General features: G+C 49.7%; 1 protein-coding gene across 8 annotated transcripts in view; it reads left to right on the forward strand.

The window, feature by feature from the left end:
- The window catches only part of SBF1 (SET binding factor 1), a 1591024-nt gene that overhangs the window by 257705 nt on the left and 1314428 nt on the right, over positions 1 to 18891 (forward strand). For all 8 annotated transcript variants that reach the window (XM_086918836.1, XM_086918839.1, XM_086918838.1 and 5 more), the window contains exon 3: positions 6775 to 6912. In XM_086918836.1, the coding sequence (XP_086774962.1) occupies positions 6775 to 6912 (138 nt within the window). The remainder of the gene's footprint in view (positions 1 to 6774; positions 6913 to 18891) is intronic.

The raw sequence follows: 18891 nt of genomic DNA on the forward strand, positions 1-18891 counted from the left end.
TTTGGTGCACTAAATAGAAAGACAGCTTCCTACACTATTCAGTACAAAATTACCAGAGTTACTTTAGCGGAAGACAAACACATTTCCAAGGAATATAAGGATAATCTTCAAATGCTGAACTAATGTTTCTGTGTTTTTATTTATTTATTTGGTGTCATCTAGGTTTCAGTATATGCTTAGAGAAGTTTTGATGCATCTGCCACAACACATGACCCAATCGAACCATTCACTGAAAGAATGAAGCACCAACCCCTTTCCTCGCCAACCAACTATTTCCTTTGTGTGACCTATACTTTCCAGACAGATGGGTGATAAAATGTCCCTGGGGCTTGGGCACAGACACTGAGTATATGATCGTGCAGAAGTCAGAGGCTCAGAGATTGTGGTTGTGACTGGCAAATTTACCATTGGTGTCCTTAAGGTGTTATGAGGTGAGGTGGCGTATATCTTTGAAAGCACATCATATTTACGATTTTACAGTGGCGAGGTACACAGTCCCTGAAGGGATCCACAACAGACATCAAAGTGGTCAGGAGTAAGCTCACGATGGCCTAGGCCATGGATTAGTAAATGGAGTTAAAATGTCAACATCCCTCTAACCCCTTATGGTAGAATGATAATTCCAGTGTTTCTGGATTCATGTCACCCTCCTCTGGTTGCCTTAATAGGTCTGCCTGCCAGCGAGTATAGTTGAGTTCCTCAAGATGCTCAAGTCAAATAGAGAGAGAGACATAGACTATCCATGGTCACAAGCTATGTCAGGCTTGAAAATATCTGATTCCTGTCAGTAATTGTAGGTTGCAGGATTTCCCAAATCTAATTATGCTGTAGGTCTTTCTTTCCGACCAGTTGGCTGGGGGTAGCCTTGTGTCTCCAGGGCAGACTCAGCCATTTAGCTGCCTGAACACAGGTACTCTCGCGGGCAACTGGGCTATGCTTTTTTGCTAGGGGTGGGCCATTTGTGCCAGTCTTCGTCCATTGTCTCCCACCAGCAAGCAGGTGATTATCTCTGCTCAAATCAGTAGCTGCACCACGGTTTTGCTCAGACATAAACATAGTCTGGAAAGTAGAATAGCAAACATTAGAGGTACTACTCCTGATTCTCCCATTGCCTTCTCTGCGCTGGTGTACAGATCATTTTTGGATGCAGAGTTAAATAGAGTGTCCAGATGCCTCTCCTGCCTGATGGCCAGGCCTGCGTAATCAGGAGATCGGCAGCTTGTCAATTTCGAAGAGCCCCTCTAATTGTGGTGACATATCATTAGCTTGATCACCTCTTGTTCATTTCATGATCTGTTGCTACAACTGAACTGGAATATACTGGATCACGTGGCCTGGATAGTGGCCTCACTCGGGGGTCATAATCTTAAAACATAATGAGCTGGAGCAGGAAATTAAGGTGAAATATTGATTTTATCCCAGCAATGGAACTGCAGCTCCTTGAAGGGGCTGGTGGGCTACCTCTCTAGACAAATGATTAATTTGGGGATATGAAGGAGGTTTTCAAAAAGAATACTGGACTGCTATACTGAAAGCAGACTGCCATCTTAAGGGAGACACACAGATGGACACGCTCCCCATCCCCTTTTTTAGGGGGCTGCACTGATCCAAGTAAGCTTGTGAAACTACACACACCCACATTCCTATACATGCATGTTAAGGCGCACTCCACACATGCCCTGCACATGATGGTGGTTCACTTAGACAAATCATTGCACAGGGCTTTCCAGAAACATACATCAGCAGTCAGCACATATTCCCAAAACGGGAGTCTTTTGTCCAAGCAGCAAGTAACATCCCTCTTTGAAGAGCCCATGAAGACTATCTGTTTTTGGCTATAAAATTTCTTTATCTATGGCACTGAAATCAAGGAGAGTAAACTGATAGAGGTTTTGTGCAGTGACCTCGGTACCTAGTAGGCACCAGTGTTTCAAAACCCCAGAGTGGGATCTGTACACCAGCTCTGTTACAGAACACACGTCAAACAAGCTAAGTGTGCTGAAACTAATACAAATATAATTTTGGCCAATGAGAGAAGTGATATTAGAAACTGACAGTAATCCTGCATAAAACAGTTCACCAGATCGGTGTTTTCTTAACCTTTTGACTTCCATGGACCCCCACTTAATCATTACTGGAGCCTGGGGACCCCCACTGAGTCATTAGTGGAAACTGGGGGCCGGGTCTATATTTTCAAATATTTTAACCGCAAAATTCCACACAACAATAGGGAAACAATCATTCATCTGAGGGCCGAAGCTCACATAGACACCCACCCCCCAGCCATAAAGTGCATTTTGATCTCCACAAACAAATGTTGACCTGGAATCTAAAACTTATCTCCCAGACTTGATTTGAAGAGGGCTCCTCTTGGACCACTATCAGTAGTTGTCAAAAGTATAACTAATGCTTTTGATACTGAAAAAGGCAAAATTATCTCTGAGGAGGGTTTGGGTTCTTCCCATATCCCGAAGAAACATGGTAAATGAGATATTCAATCAATCAATCAAGGAATTTGTAGAGCGCGCTACTCACCTGTTAGGGTCTCAAGGCGCTGGGGGGGGGGGTCGCTACTGCTCGAACCACCAGGTCTTGAGTTGCTTCCTGAAGGCGAGATGGTCCTGTGTCAGCCGGAGGTGGGTGGGGAAGGAGTTCCATGTCTTGGCTGTCAGGTAGGAGAAGGACCTTCCTCCGGCGGTGGATTTGCGAATACGTGGGACCGTGGCAAGAGCGAGGCTGGCGGAGCGGACCTGGCGGGTTGGCGTGTAGAATGCGAGACGGTTGTTGAGGTACCTGCGGCCCGCGTCGTGGAGAGCCTTGTGTGCGTGGGTGAGGAGTCGGAATGTGATTCTCTTGCTGATGGGGAGGCAGTGCAGATTCTTCAAATGGGCAGAGATGTGGCGGTGGCGGGGGATGTCCAGGATGAGTCTTGCCGAGGCGTTCTGAATGCGCTGTAGTCTTTTCTGGAGCTTGGCTGTGGTTCCGGCGTAGAGGGTGTTTCCGTAGTCTAGGCGGCTGGTGACGAGGGCCTGGATGACCGTTTTCCTGGTTGCGGTGGGGATCCATCTGAAGATTTTTCGGAGCATGCGCAGGGTGTTGAAACAGGAAGATGAGACGGCGTTGACTTTCTTAGTCATCGTGAGGGTGGAGTCCAGGATGAAGCCCAAGTTGCGTGCGTGGTCTGTGGTTTTGGTGGCGGTGCCCAGGGCAGGTGGCCACCAGGAGTCGTCCCAGGCAGAGGGGGAAGGTCCGAGGATGAGGACTTCCGTCTTGTCTGAGTTCAGCTTCAGACGGCTAAACTTCATCCATTCCGCAACGTCCTTCATTCCTTCCTGGAGGCTGGCTCTGGCTGTGGCTGGGTCGTTGGTGAGGGAGAGGATCAGCTGTGTGTCGTTGGCGTAGGAGATGATGTTGATGTTGAGGTTGTGTTTTGTGCGATGGTTGCGAGGGGGCTCATGTAGACGTTGAAGAGGTTGGGGCTGAGCGAGGATCCTTGTGGGACGCCCAGATGACTTCGGTAGCCGCGGACCGGAACGGGGGGAGGCGGACTCTCTGGGTTCTACCGGCGAGGAACGAGATGATCCATTCTAAGGCCGCGCCTTGGATTCCGGTGTAACTGAGGCGTTGTATCAGGGTGCGGTGGCATACCGTGTTGAAGGCTGCTGAGAGATTTAGGAGGATGAGTGCGGTGGTTTCCCGTTGTCGAGCATAGACCTGATGTCGTCGGTGGCTGCGATGAGGGCGGTCTCAGTGCTGTGGTTAGCTCGGAAACCGGACTGTGACTGGTCGAGGGATCCGTTTGTCTCGAGGAAGGCGGAGAGTTGTTTGTTGACTGTCTTCTCGATGACTTTGGCAGGAAACGGGAGGAGCGAGATGGGTCGAAAGTTCATGAGGTCCGTGGGGTCCGCGGTGGGGTTTTTCATGAGGGTGCTGAGTTCAGTATGCTTCCAACTCTCTGGGAAGGTGGCTGATGCGAAGGAGCTGTTGATGACGTCACGGAGTTGGGGTGCGATGATGAAGTCGGCTTTGTTAAAGATATGGTGGCGGCATGGGTCGGTGGGGGAGCCGGAGTGGATGGTGTTCATAGTGCGGGCTGTGTCTTCGGTGCTGACCGGGTTCCAGGTGCAGAGGGTGGCGGTTGGGTGCGCTGGTTCGGTGGTTGGGTGGTTGGTCTGTGCGCCGAAGCTGTCGTGTATGTTGACGATCTTGCGGTGAAAGAACGAGGCGAGGGAGTCACAGAGGTCTTGCGAAGGTGTGATGTCGTTATTGCAGGCGCTGGGGTTGGAGAGCTCTTTAACAATGCTGAAGAGTTCCTTGCTGTTGTGGGTGTTGTTGTCCAGGCGCTGTTTGTTGGTAGTTCTCTTGGTGGTGCGGATCAGTTGGTGGTGCTTGCGGGTGGCGTTCTTGAGGGCTGTCATGTTCTCTGTTGTCTGGTTCTGACGCCAGGTTTTCTCCAGGGAGCGGTAGGTTTTCTTTCAGTTTATGAGGTCGTCCGTGAACCACAAGGCTTTCTTGCTGTGGGGTCTGCTGGGTGGTTTCTTCAGTGGTGCGAGTTCGTCGGTGCAGCCGGTGATCCATTGTGCGAGGTTGCGGCTGCTTCGTTGGGGTCCGTCGTGATGGTGGGAGGGTTCTGGCTGAGGGCGGTGGTGAGCTGGTCGGCGGTGATCTTGCTCCAGCTTCTGCGGGGGTCTGTCGCGGGTGGTGGTGGGTCGTGGTTTTCTTGAAGGTGAATTGGACGTAGCTGTGCTCTGTCCAGTGGAGTCCGGTGGAGTGGCTGAAGGAGATGTGCTTGCTGGAGGAGAAGACTGGGTCAAGCGTGTGGCCGGCGTAGTGGGTGGGGGTGTTCACTGCCATTGTTGTTCTCCAGGTGGAAGTTGAGGTCTCCTAGGAGGTTGTAGTCTGGGGAGGCGAGGGCGTGCGGGCTTACGAAGTCTGCGATGGTTTCGCTGAATTGGGTGCGTGGTCCCGGGGGTCTGTAGATTAGGGTGCCTCTGAGGGTAGTCCTGGGGTCGGTGTGTATCTGGAAGTGCAGGTGTTCGGCGGCTGTGAGGGTGTCTTCCGTGCTGGTCGTGATGCGGATGGTGTTTCTGTGGACGATGGCGATGCCTCCTCCGGTTTGGTTGGTGCGGTCCTTCCGGGTGATCTTGTAGCTGTCCGGGATGGCTATGGCATTGTCGGGGGCTGAGGAGGCGTTCTTCCAGGTTTCTGTGAGGAAGGCGACGTCCGTTGCTGTTGTGTCTAGGAGGTTCCAGAGTTCGACTGCGTGCCTGTGGCCGGAGCGGGTGTTGAGCAGGATGCACTTGAGGTGATTCTTGCTGGTTTTAGGATTGGCGGGTGCTGGTCCGGGGCGGATGCAGGTGAACTTGCACTCTTGGCAGGTGAAGGGTCCGTGGGTGCGTTTCGGGGTGGCCAGGTAGCAGGCGGGGTTCCGGCCGGTGTTGAGTGCGCGGAGGGTGGCGGCGTCGTAGGTTCGGCGGGTACGTTGGTATCTTAGAGATCCAGGGTTTCCGGCGCTGGGCGCGGTCCAGGCGCAGACGGGCTTGCCTTTGGCGCGCCTTCGGCGCACAATCGGCGCGGTCGCTCTGAGGTCATCATAAGTAAGGAGCCGGGAAGGGAGGAGCAGCTGGGTGGCGGGAGCGGAGCGGCGAATGGGCTGGAGGGGGTCGGGCCGCAGGGAGGCAGCAGCGGTAAGAGTCTGGAGGTGGGCGGCTCAGCGGCGGCTGGGTCGTCCGAAGAGAAGCGGAAGCAGGAAGCGGCAATCAGCAGGCAGGCTTGCTGGCAGGCAGCAGTGCGTGGGGGCGACCTAGCCTGGTGACAGGCTCAGCGGTTGCTCCTATTAAGAAAAGAGACAGCTTTTCAAAAAGATCATTGTGTGCTTTTGGTTCGGCAAAACTCGAAGAGAGACACTCAGTATGACATACACAGGACTGCTTGCCTCTCGAGGAACATAATGCAGGTACACGTGAAGTAAAGACTGTCCTTTAGAGGAGTAATAAGGCAACCAGACTTTAAAGATATCTGAAAACTCCAATTCTTTTTGTGAGAGACCATGTCTGCCTGATTGGAAAAGACCCATGAAAAAAAAGCAAGACATGCACAGTTCGGGGTGTTCAAAATGTTTTGGCATGTTATTCTTCAATTCAAGTTCAAAATTCAGAATAGGCGATATTAACCATCCACAGTAAATTTCTAATCCTAGGGTAATGGTATATACTGCCCACTCTATTGCGTACAACGTGTAGTCACTGTCTAAGTCTTTACCTATGGTTCTTTTTCATTTTTATATTGTTAATGCTAAATAACAGAATGGTTTAAGATCCAGTACATATCTGTGGTATATATTCCTTCTAACTCCCTTAAGCCCTCTCACACCCTTCTTGTGTTTAAAGCTTATGCTTAATTTCTCAACCTATTCTCATTAATTAATTTGATTTAGAGGAAATGTCAATATGCCTGATTTCTGATAGAAAACTACTACTTCATAATTTTTAAAATCTTTATTTGGATCTGAAGCTTACTTTTACTTGAATTTAATTTTATTTGAAATCCATGCGTGTGCTTTTTACCTGCATGTAATTATGTGCTCTTTGTGAGACTCTCTATTCCGCTGCTGTCTTTAGAAGGTCACTGGTTAGTTATTACCAGTGAGTTGAACAAACAGAAATCAGGGGAATGGAAATGCGACCGCTAATCCTTTGTGCTATTCATTCCCCTTTCTCTGTTCTTAAAGTTTCCTTTAATTTGCTCTCATCTCTTGCCCTCTTTTTCTCCTAGTTTTGCCAGCCTAGTGGATGGCAGCTGTTTACAGAGAGGAACCCACCGACCTTCTTCATCGCTGTCCTAACTGACATCAATTCTGAACGGCATTACTGCTCCTGTTTCACCTTTTGGGAGGCCATCGAGAGTGCGCAAGTAAGTGTCCTATCTTGTGCAAGAAATTGCTTTAAGAATTCAGGTTTAGGAGGCAATATGAAGATAAGTTTGACATTACTGGCAATGTATTGCCTTATGAAAAAATCCTACAATTCACGGATGAGGGAGGGTTCAATGCTTCAGCATTGCTGTGATTGCTTTAACTTGGAAAGATCATCTTGATTGCACACTTGGGGACTAGCTTCCATTTGGGAAATGCGTGTCACTAGGACTGACAGACTTATCGCCTTCCATGGCTTCACATAGTACACTTGCAATCCTTGAGATTCCGTACAGCAGTATCACTGCTTCTTCAACCAGAGCCCTGGTCAACTTTCCAAGGCTCCTTCCTATGACTCCCTTCCACCACCACCACAAAACTGGACTGCTCTTAGTAAAGCAGTTCACAGCATTGCTCTGGCCTAACTAGCAGGCATACAGAACAGCTAGACTACCCCCAGGAATTTACAGTCGCCAACCATTACATACTCAAACCATATCACCTCTTGCAGTGTTCCAGATTCCGAACTCTGTATTCTGGATCACAATCACTGGAACTCCCTACCTCCTAAGATCTTAGCCTCAGCAAGTTTAAAATGAGCCTAAATAACCATCTCTCGAGATCAGAGATAAAGACTAACTGAGGGTACGCATCAATCAGAAATGTATATAGGCTTATAGTGCTCTATACAATGTAATATTTAATCTATATAGGACTGTCGTAATTGTGCTGCTGATTCCTCAACGCAGCATCATTATACAACACTTCAAACACCTACTCTGATCTATGTTACCCATCTTATCTACTTATCTTTCTATGTACCGTAGCACCTTGTCCTTATGTACAACTTATCTGATGGAAATGGCAAGCCAGTCATCTCAAATCCCTAAATTGTTACTGTCTATAGTGTGCAGGTAAAGTAAAAGACATCAATGCATCAACACTGCCCCTGTTTTCCCTGTGGACCCATGTCAGAACACTATGCTAAGCAGAGGCATCTCAGTAGATCATAGCCCCATCAGATTCTGTGTAGGACCCTGTTGAAAAGACTCAGTCAGGTAAGATTTATGAGTCTTTATTAAGTTAAAGCGCTAGCCTCCAGCTCCTGCTGCCAGCCTGCTGTCATACCGGAACAAACTGTATAACATGAAATGCATTCATTGAGATGGAACTAAATCAGCAGATGCAGCTATTTTGAAACATTACAACACATCCCCTTTACAGAGGAAATAAAAAGAAGATAATAGAAACCAAGATTACCGAAGAAATAATGTGGAAAATAAATAAACATTTAGTCCATATCTTATAAAACACAGTACTTTTGATAAAAGAATTAAGACATTTCATAGTCCTCATATTTTTTTCGAAGACGATGTTATTTGGAAGGGTAGGATGAAGAGCCTCTATTGGGAAGTGCCTCAGAAGAAGGTGAAACATCTGGACATGATGGAAACAGATTTATCACCTTGAAACGTCACCAACTGAGACATACTCATTTACGCCCATTATGTACAGTGACAATATTTTTATATACTGCAACAATAACAAAAGGTCCCATGTAATCAGAGATACCTTTCTTGTGCCAGTGTGGTCTCTTGACCCAAACCCATTCTCCAATTTCCCATTTTACAATTTTTTTAGACTTTTTTTCATCAAACCTTTGTTTATATGAGTCCTGGTACAATTTGATCTTGTCACTCACATCCTCCTCACTTAGAACAGGACCTTCAATTGGAGGTAACCAATTTGGATTGAGTTTAGAAGGAGCAACCCTGCCATGTAATATCTGAAATGGAGCCCTCATGCATTCTGCTAATCCATTAGCTTGTGGCGAATACAGAGCAGTTCTCTGATGTATTATGCCATACTCATTCAAAGATTCATGCATTTCCTGTGAAAAAAATTGGAGACCATTGTCCGTGACAATGTACTTTGGAACTCCTTCTGCAGCGAATTCATCATTAAGAAAATCAATCACTGCTTTTGTACTTACTGAGCTGACACACCTGTTAGAAACCTATTTCGGGAATAATCTACTAACAGGATTACGAATCTGTCTCCATGACCTAACAGTTCAAAAGGACCAATTAAATCTAATCCAAGTTTCACCCATGGTTCTTTGGGAACATTAACAGGAGCTAGAGGAGTACTGCTTACAACTCGGGATTTATCGCAAGAGCCACATTCATTGCACTCCTTGACCACTTTCTCACCTTGCCCATCCATCTTTGGCCACCAATATCTTTCTCGTAAGCGAGACTTGGTAAGGCTTCTTCCAAGGTGTCCTTCATGGGCTAAATTAATTAATTTAGATTTAAGTGCTTCAGGAGGAATTACTCTCTCTCCACGCATGAGTTGTCCCTGAGAAAGAGTGAGTTCATTTCCTGACTGCCCAAAAGGGAAGTAAATCAGAGTCCATATGTTCGAGGCATGTGGGCTGCTGAATTCATATCTGTGCATAGATCGCCGCCTAGTGTTGTGTCCGGATGATTGCACATTGTTGTCCTGGAAGAGTCTTTGAAGTATTACGAGATAGGTGGCTCCTCCCCTGGACTACAGTGCGCATGGGCATCCTCTCCATCCTCAGATTGTTTTTTTCCGCCATCGGGTTCGGATGTACTTTCTTGACTCAAGTTCGGAATCAGCCAAAAGGCCTTCGGGGCGTTGGTATTGTCTCGTTCGGTGCCTATACTTCATCCAGTTCTTCGAACAGGACGTCGAAGGCCGTTTGCCTTTTCGACACCGAAGGCCCCAACTACGACGACAATGGAACGGAGCCCGTTCAAGAGATGCCCCGTCTGCAACTCAAAATGCCCTCACATTGATGTGCACCCAGTGTGCAATAAATGTTTATCCCCGGACCACGACGAGGCCAGTTGTATGGCCTGTTCCAAGTTCCGGTCGAAGAAGACGCTTCGACTTCGACGCGCGGCGAGACAGTCAGCGCAGAAAGCGGCGCCCGACCCGGAGAACATCTTCGAGGACGATGACGATGAAGGCGTCGATGAGGAGGATTCTGACCACAAGTCGGACTCTGCGTCAGAGCAAGACTCTAACTTCGATGTGGACGAGGACGAAGACTACGTCCATGAAGAAGACGTCGTCGAGGTAGGAGACGACGCAGAGGCCATCGGATCCGTCGATGACGACTCGAGCGATGAGCAAGGCCCACCCGCAGTCGCGGGGCCTCATATTGACACTGTGCTCTCTAAGGCTCAGGTCGAGGCATCGCCGGAAGGCCTTAGCCAAGATCTCATTCCACATTCTATAGCCCCGCGTAAAGGCCCGGCTAAGAATACTTCAAAGGAGCCATCGGTCGATCCATCAAAATCGAAACCGAAACTGTTGATAACAGTCCTCGGATTGACGCACTCGGACTCCTCGGCTCCAGTCAAGTCTAAAAGTGTTGTCAACCCTTCGGGGTCACAAGGGGGCGTCGGCCCGAAGAGCGGGGCGCCGAAGCCAGTCTCGACGGTCAAGCACGTCACTCTGACGCCGTCGACGTCCAAACATGTCGACACTGCCAAAGGACTCCAGGCTAAAAAGACTGTCAATCAATCAATCAATCAATCAAAGACATTTATAGAGCGCACTACTTACCCGTAGGGTCTCAAGGCGCTTGGGGGGGGGGGGGTGCCGTTACTGCTCGAACAGCCAGGTCTTGAGCTTCTTCCTGAAGGAGAGGTGGTCTTGGGTCAAGCGCAGGTCGGGAGGGAGGGAGTTCCAGGTCTTGGCGGCCAGGTAGGAGAAGGACCTTCCTCCTGTTGTCGCTCTTCGGATGCGGGGGACGGCGGCGAGGGCGTGGCTGGCTGATCGGAGGTGGCGTTTGGGAGCGTAGAAGTTGATTCGGTTGTTGAGGTAGCTCGGGCCTTGATCGTGTAGGGCTTTGTGTGCGTGGGTGAGGAGACGGAAGGTGATTCTTTTGTTGACAGGGAGCTAATGCAGGTCTCTCAGATGTCCGGAGATGTGGCTGTTTCGTGGGATGTCGAGGATGAGTCTGGCTGAGGCGTTCTGGATCCGCTGGAGTCTCTTCTGGAGCTTGGCGGTGGTTCCGGCGTAGAGGGCGTTGCCGTAGTCCAGTCGGCTGGTGACGAGGGCCTGGGTGACCGTCTTCCTGGTCTCCGTGGGGATCCACCAGAAGATCTTCCGTAGCATGCGCAGGATGTTGAAGCACGACGAGGAGACGGCGTTGACTTGTCTGGTCATGGAGAGGGAGGAGTCCAGGATGAAGCCCAGGTTGCGTGCGTGGTCCGTCGGTTTGGGTGCGGTGCCCAGGGCGGGGGGCCACCAGGAGTCGTCCCAGGCGAAGGGCGAGGAGCCCAGGATGAGGACCTCCGTCTTGTCTGAGTTCAGTTTCAGGCGGCTGGTCGTCATCCACTCGGCTACATCTTTCATCCCTTCGTGCAGGTTGGCTCTGGCGGCGGCGGGGTCGTTGGTCAGGGAGAGGATCAGCTGGGTGTCGTCGGCGTAGGAGATTATGTTGAGGTTGTGTTGGCGTGCGATGGCCGCGAGGGGGCTCTTGTAGACGTTGAAGAGGGTGGGGCTCAGCGAGGATCCTTGAGGGACGCCGCAGATGACTTCGGTGGCCTCTGACTTGTACGGTGGTAGGCGGACTCTCTGTGTTCTTCCGTCGAGGAAGGAGACGATCCATTCCAGTGCCTTCTCCTGGATTCCGACGTTGCTGAGGCGCTGCACTAGGGTGCGGTGGCAGACCGTGTCGAATGCCGCGGAGAGGTCTAGGAGGATGAGGGCCGCGCTTTCTCCGTTGTCCATCAGGGCTCGGATGTCGTCGGTGGCGGCGATGAGGGCGGTCTCGGTGCTGTGGTTGGCTCGGAAGCCAGACTGTGAGGGGTCGAGGGATCCATTCGTCTCGAGGAAGGCGGCCAGCTGTTTGTTGACGGTCTTCTCGATGACTTTGGCTGGAAACGGGAGGAGCGAGATGGGGCGGTAATTCTTGAGTTCGGTGGGTTCCGCTGTAGGTTTCTTGAGTAGAGCGCTGAGTTCGGCGTGCTTCCAGCTCTCAGGGAAGGTGGCGGTGTCGAAGGAGGTGTTGATAATGTCCCGCAGGTGGGGTGCGATGACAGCGTCGGCCTTGTTGAAAACGTGGTGAGGGCAGGGGTCGGTCGGAGATCCGGAGTGGACGGAGTTCATCATGCGGACGGTGTCTTCGGTGCTGATCGGAGTCCAGGCGCGGAGGGTGGTGGTGGGCGGCTTTGCTGTGGTCGTGGCGTGCGTCGGTTGAATGCTGAAGCTGTTGTGTATGTCCGCGATCTTGTTGTGGAAGTAGGAGGCGAGGGAGTTGCAGAGGTCTTGCGATGGGGTGATGTCGTTGTTTCCGGCGTTGGGGTTGGAGAGCTCTTTCACGATGTTGAAGAGTTCCTTGCAGTTGTGTGCATTATTGTCCAGCCGGTCCTTGAATGCAGTTTTCTTGGCGGCGCGGATCAGTTGGTGGTTCTTCCGGGTGGCAAGCTTGAGGGTGGTCATGTTGTCCGGTGTTGGTTCCCTTCTCCAGACTTTCTCGAGGGCTCGGCAGTTCTTCTTGGAGCTCTTGAGTTCGTCGGTGAACCATGGGGCTTTCTTGCTGGCGGGTCTGCTGGGCGGGGTCCTCAGAGGGGCGAGTTCGTCCGACGCTTGCATCCTCAAAGCCGATCTTAAGCAAGGCCCTCGAGTCGAAGACAAAACCTGACCCGAAGGAGCATATTGCGTCGAAGCCCAAGGCCGTGCCTGCTGCGCACCATGCGCTCGAATCGACGCAAGGCCGCAAGCATGCTGGTGATCCACCAAAGCAGATCAGATCGAAGACACCGTCGATCTCGAAGAAGGTCGGTTCTTCTCAGGTGCTTCCTCCAATTAAATACGGACTGCCCCCGGCCGCTCGACCAAAAGCGTTCGAACCACCAAAAGGCGCCGAAGCGTCCAGGAAGGTGTCGGGACCTTCCAAGTCTCAGTCCATTCCAGTGGAGGTAATATTCCAGGCACCCTCGTATGACAATCAGTCGAAGCTCTTCATCGACTCTGATTCTGGCAGGCTCACCGTTCACAAAAGAAAGATCGCTCCAGAACATCCTTTGGAGTCATACAAGATTCCTCTCAAAAAGAAACGGGATTCGGCCACCTCACCTGTTCTCTTCGAACCTGTGGAGCCATATACACAACAATATGCCTACTCTCCCACACGCAGCGATGAAGAGGTGGGAGAGGGTTACGGTCAGATTGAATTTAATTATCATGCTGACGCAGATCAGGATGAACCTCAACCCTGGAATGACCCGGTTGACCCTTATGAGCCACAGACTGCACCTGATGCTCAGTCCTATAGTGTCAAGACCTCGCCTACTGAAGACACAGCGGCGTTTAACGCTTTGCTAGAAAGGGCGGCCATTAACCATGACGTGGAAATGCACGCAGATCCAGTGGAGGAGGACTTTCTGTTCGATACTTTCTCCACCTCAGAAAAATCAGTAAAGACATTGCCTATGCTAAAGGGTGTCCTGAAACATGCTACTGACATTTTCAAGGAGACCACCAGGGCAAGGGTTGTAAACTAAAGGATTGAAAGAAAATATCGCCCTGCGCCCGTGGACCCTACGTACATCAGGGGCCAGCTCCCATTGGACTCCTTGGTTGTGGCTAATGCTCGCAAGAGGGCAAACTCTCAGACTAGTGGTGATGCTCCTCCTCCGGAAAAAGAATCCAAAATCTTGGAGGCTTCTGGCAAGCGTGTAGCTGCTCAAGCAGCTAATATTTGGAGGATCGCAAATACACAGGCCCTGTTGGCTAGATACGATAGGGCTCACTACGACAATTTAGAACAGCTACTGCAGCACCTGCCTGACGCTTATAAGGAGGGAGCAGAAATGCTGATACAGGAAGGAAAGTTAATTTCAAATGCATCCATCAAGTGTGCACTCGATGCAGCAGACATGGCAGCTAGGGCCATCAACACTAGTGTTATGCTGAGACGTCATGCCTGGCTCCGCATCTCTGGTTTTAAACCAGAGATCCAAACAACTTTGCTTAATCAGCCAGTTAACCCCTGACTTACTTTTTGGTCCTGATGTAGACACGACCCATGAAAAGATTAAGAAAGACACTGAGACAGCAAAATCCATGGGGGCCCTGCAGTCACAGCAGTTCAGGGGCAGTTCCTTTCGACGCTCGGGTAACAGGGGAGCCTATAGAGGTCAAGCATTGCAGCAAGCCCAATACAGCAAGGGGACCACGCAGACCACCTATAACAAAAATAACAGGGGTGGATATTGTGGGAACAGCACCAAAGGCAGAGGACGTGGAAATAACAATGCCAGATCCTCCGCCCCCAACAAATAGTGATGCCTTGTCACTGCCCCCGGACCATTTAACACCGGTCGGGGGAAGACTCCAGCAGTTCCTGCCGGTCTGGAAAGGCATTACCACAGAGAGGTGGGTGAGACAACTTATCCAATACGGCTATTGTCTGGAACTAACCTCCACTCCCCCCAACATACCCTCAAGGCACCGTCCTATGTCCGCAGAGCACATGCACTTGTTGCAGCAAGAAGTACTCTCCATGCTGCAAAAAGGGGCGATGGAACTCGTGCCTTTAGAACAGCAAGGTACAGGGGTGTACTCTCTGTACTTCTTAATCCCAAAAAAGGACGGTTCCCTGCGGCCCATTCTAGACCTCAGACCCCTGAACCAGTACATCTTGTCAGAACATTTTCATATGTTAACTTTACAGCAGGTCCTACCATTGCTCAGTCAGGGAGACTTCCTGGCAACTCTAGACCTGAAAAATGCATATTTCCACATTCCCATTCACCCAGGTCACAGGAAGTATCTCAGGTTCACCGTCAACAACCAGCATTACCAGTTCAAGGTCCTGCCTTTCGGGGTCACCACTGCCCCCAGGGTGTTCACCAAGTGCTTAGCGACTGTGGCTGCGCACCTTCGGAGAAAACACATCCATGTCTATCCCTACCTGGACGACTGGCTTGTCCAAGCAAAGTCAGCCCAGAAGTGTGCCAGCCACATGTCGCGCACAATTCACCTCCTACACAGTCTGGGATTTTCACTAAATTACCCAAAGTCGCACCTTCAGCCCACTCATGTACAACAGTACCTAGGTGCAACAATAAACACTCTAACAGCAACAGCGCAGCCAAACTCTGCCAGAGTCAACAGCATGCAGTTGCTAATTCAGAAATTCAGGCCCCAACACTCGCTCCCAGCGCAGGTATTCATGCAGCTGATCGGTATGATGGCCTCCTGTATCTTCATAGTCCCGCACGCAAGGCTACACGTGCGTCCGCTTCAGGAGTGCTTGGCACGACAGTGGAACCAGGCTCATGGGCATCTGAAAGACCTAGTGTTGGTGACCGGTCGTGCATACAACTCTCTGCATTGGTGGAACACACACAACATTTGCAGGGGACGACCGTTCCAAGATCCTGTCCCACAAATAGTGCTGACGACGGACGCATCTCTCCAGGGCTGGGGAGCGCATGTCCTCCATTATACCGTGCAGGGAAAGATGCATATCAATCTGCTGGAGCTGATGGCAATCTTCATGGCAATGAAGGCATTCAAATTGCACCTGTGCAACAAAGTCGTGCTGATCCGGACGGACAACATCACTGCCATGTATTACATACAGAAGCAGGGAGGCACACACTCTCCGCTACTATCTCATCTAGCCCAGAGCATGTGGAAGTGGGCTATCCAGTGGAACATCTTCCTCATGGCAGAACATCTACCTGGCAAAGACAACCAGATGGCAGACCTGCTCAGCAGGCACAGCCATCAGATGCACGAGTGGGAGATACACCCCTCGGTGCTCCACCCATATTTCCAGCAGTGGGGTCATCCGGAGATAGACCTGTTCGCCACAAAGGAAAATGCAAAATGCCAAACCTTCGCCGCCAGGTTCCCACACCCGCAGTCTCAGGGCAATGCGATATGGATGAACTGGACAGGCAGATTTGCGTACGCTTTTCCTCCAGCACCGCTCATACCACTAGTGGCACGCAAACTGGGGCAGCACTTCATGACGCTCATCCTGGTTGCTCCAACGTGGGCAAGGCAGGCCTGGTACACCACGTTCCTGGAACTTTCAGTGGTGCCTCACCAGCGGCTGCGCCTCACGCCCAGTCTCCTCACTCAGAGCCATGGAGACATTCAGCACCCAGATCCGCAACAGTTGAGCCTTGCAATATGGCTCCTGTGGTCATAGTTTGGCTACCTCAACTTGCCCCCTGACTGTATGAACATCATCAAGGAGGCAAGGCGGCCTACAACTAGGGCATGCTATGCAGCCAAATGGAAGCGATTTGCCACCTACTGTTCTAATAATGACATGAAACCGCTAGATGTGTCCACGCAAAACATCATATGTTATTTGTTGCATCTATACAGATGCAATCTGGCATATAGTTCCATCAGGATACATTTGGCCGCCATGGCAGCATATCTTCAAAACAGGCAGCAATTTTCCCTTTTCCGAGTGCCTGCCATTAGGTCTTTTTTTGGAAGGACTCAAAAGGGTGATCCCTCCCAGACACCCTCCTTCACCTGCCTGGAATCTAAACATAGTTCTCACCAGACTCATGGGGCCACCCTTTGAACCTCTTCATTCTTGTGAGATACAGTTTCTTACATGGAAAGTGGCTTTTCTGATATCCATCACATCGCTAAGAAGAGTTAGTGAGCTTCAAGCCCTAACAATTCAAGAGCCTTTCCGACAAATTCATGCTAATAGGGTAGTGCTACGTACCAACCCTAAATTCATGCCTAAGGTGGTGTCGCAGTTCCACATTAATCAAACCATAGAACTGCCAGTTTTCTTTCCAAACCCTTATTCTGTGGCAGACCGAGCACTGCACACCTTAGATGTTAAGAGCTCTCCTGTATTACATCGACAGGACAAAAGACTTTAGAAAGACTAAACAACTGTTCGTTGCCTTCTCTCCACAACACAAAGGCAACCCTATTTCCAAATCGGGTATAGCCAGATGGATTGTTAAGTGCATACAAATCTGTTATCAGAAAGCTAAACGCACATTAACAGTTCCCCCAAGAGCGCATTCCACACGCAAGCTAGGGGCATCCATGGCTTTCCTAGGTAACATTCCTCTAGAGGATATATGTAGCGCAGCCACATGGACCACCATACATACATTTAAAAAACACTACTGCGTAGATGTACACCCCAAACAGCAAGCTGCTGTAGGACAGGCTGTTCTCAGAACTCTTTTTCAGACTGCTGCAGCTGGCATGGGCAACCACCGCTAAGGAGGTAACTGCTATTTATTCTATGCACTGATATGAATTCAGCAGCCCACATGCCTCGAACGGAATATGCTACTTACCAGTATGCATCTGTTCTTGGCATGTAGGGCTGCTGACATTCATATCGCCCGCCCTCCTCCCCGGTGCCTGTAGCAGCTGTAGCACTCAGAATCATTCTCAGGCATGGTCATCACTTACAGTATTACACTCCATCTCTGCCACAATGGCGAAAAACAATCTGAGGATGGAGAGGATGCCCATGCGCACTGTAGTCCAGGGGAGGAGCCACCTATCTTGTGATACTTCGAAGACTCTTCCAGGACAACAATGTGCAATCATCCGGACCCAACACTAGGCGGCGATCTATGTACAGATATGAATGTCAGCAGCCCTACATGCCAAGAAAAGTAGCATATTCCTTTTGCTATTCGGCCATCCTTCAATAACAAGACGTGTTAAAGATGCAAACAGGGAATCTTCCAACCTGGAACTCTCCCATTCACACTCAGGAATGATGGATTCCTTAACCCAAGCAACACTGACGGTATCATTGTCAAACAAATTCTCAATGTCCTTAACAGGCAATCTTGACAGGCAACCCCCCACCTTGTTAGCCGTACTAGGGAGATACTCCACAGAAAAGTTGTACTCTTCAAGACCTTCACTCCAACGCTTTAGCCTTGGAGTGAGTCTTTCACTCTCCATAGAGGAGAACACTTGCACTAAAGGTCGATGATCTGATCTAATCACAAAGGCAATGCCCCATAAATAGAACTTAAAATGTTTGACACCCCACACTATGGCTAAAGCTTCCCTTTCAATGCAAGAATAATGCTGTTCCAATTTTTTTAAAGCCCTGGAGGCAAATGCCACAACCTTTTCTTCTCCTCACTCCACTTGTGAAAGTACTGCCCCAAGACCACTCAAACTGGCATCAGTAGTGAGAATTGTTTTCTTCTTGGTTACAAAGTGACCCAAAGTAGGCATTTTCCCGATGGTTTGTTTGATAAGGTTGAACGCGGATGCACACCCAGGAGACCAAGTAAAATGTACACCTTTTCTTAGTAAAATTCTGATGGGTTCGATGATGGAGGCAAAACCTTGAGTACATTTCGAATAAAATTCTGCGAGGCTCAGAAAAGACCTGACTTTATCTTTATCTGTTGGGGCAAGAGCATCAACAATATTATTTGCTAAATCTAATTTTGGTTGAATGCCCCCCTCCGAGATCAAAATCCCTAAATATGTTACAGAAGACACACCAATTTTACATTTCTTACGATTCATAGTTAAACCACAGTCAGCCAACCTACGAAGAGTGCTTCTCAAAGTTACATCATGTTCAAGGTCATCCTTACCATAAGTTAAAATGTCATCCTGAAAAAACATGACTTTGAAAACTCCTTTTACAACCAATTTCATTATTCGTTGAAAGCAGGCAGCCGCAGAGGCTAACCCAAATGGCATTCTGATAAAACGGAAGGCCCCCAGTGGTGTAACGAACGATGTGAGGTGTCTGGAATCCGGATGGAGGGGAACTTGATGGTACGCTGAAGATAAGTCTAAGAAGCTGAAAACTTTTGCACCATCAAGCATGGTGATCGATTAAGAGATATTAGGAAGTGGTTGACGATCTACCCATATCCATTTGTTTTGACTTCTCAAATCAACACACATCCTAATACTCTTCCCTCCATCCTTAGGGGCCAAAA

This window comes from Lissotriton vulgaris, chromosome 1_1 (genome assembly GCF_964263255.1).
Source record: "Lissotriton vulgaris chromosome 1_1, aLisVul1.2, whole genome shotgun sequence".
NCBI classification, from domain to species: domain Eukaryota; kingdom Metazoa; phylum Chordata; class Amphibia; order Caudata; family Salamandridae; genus Lissotriton; species Lissotriton vulgaris.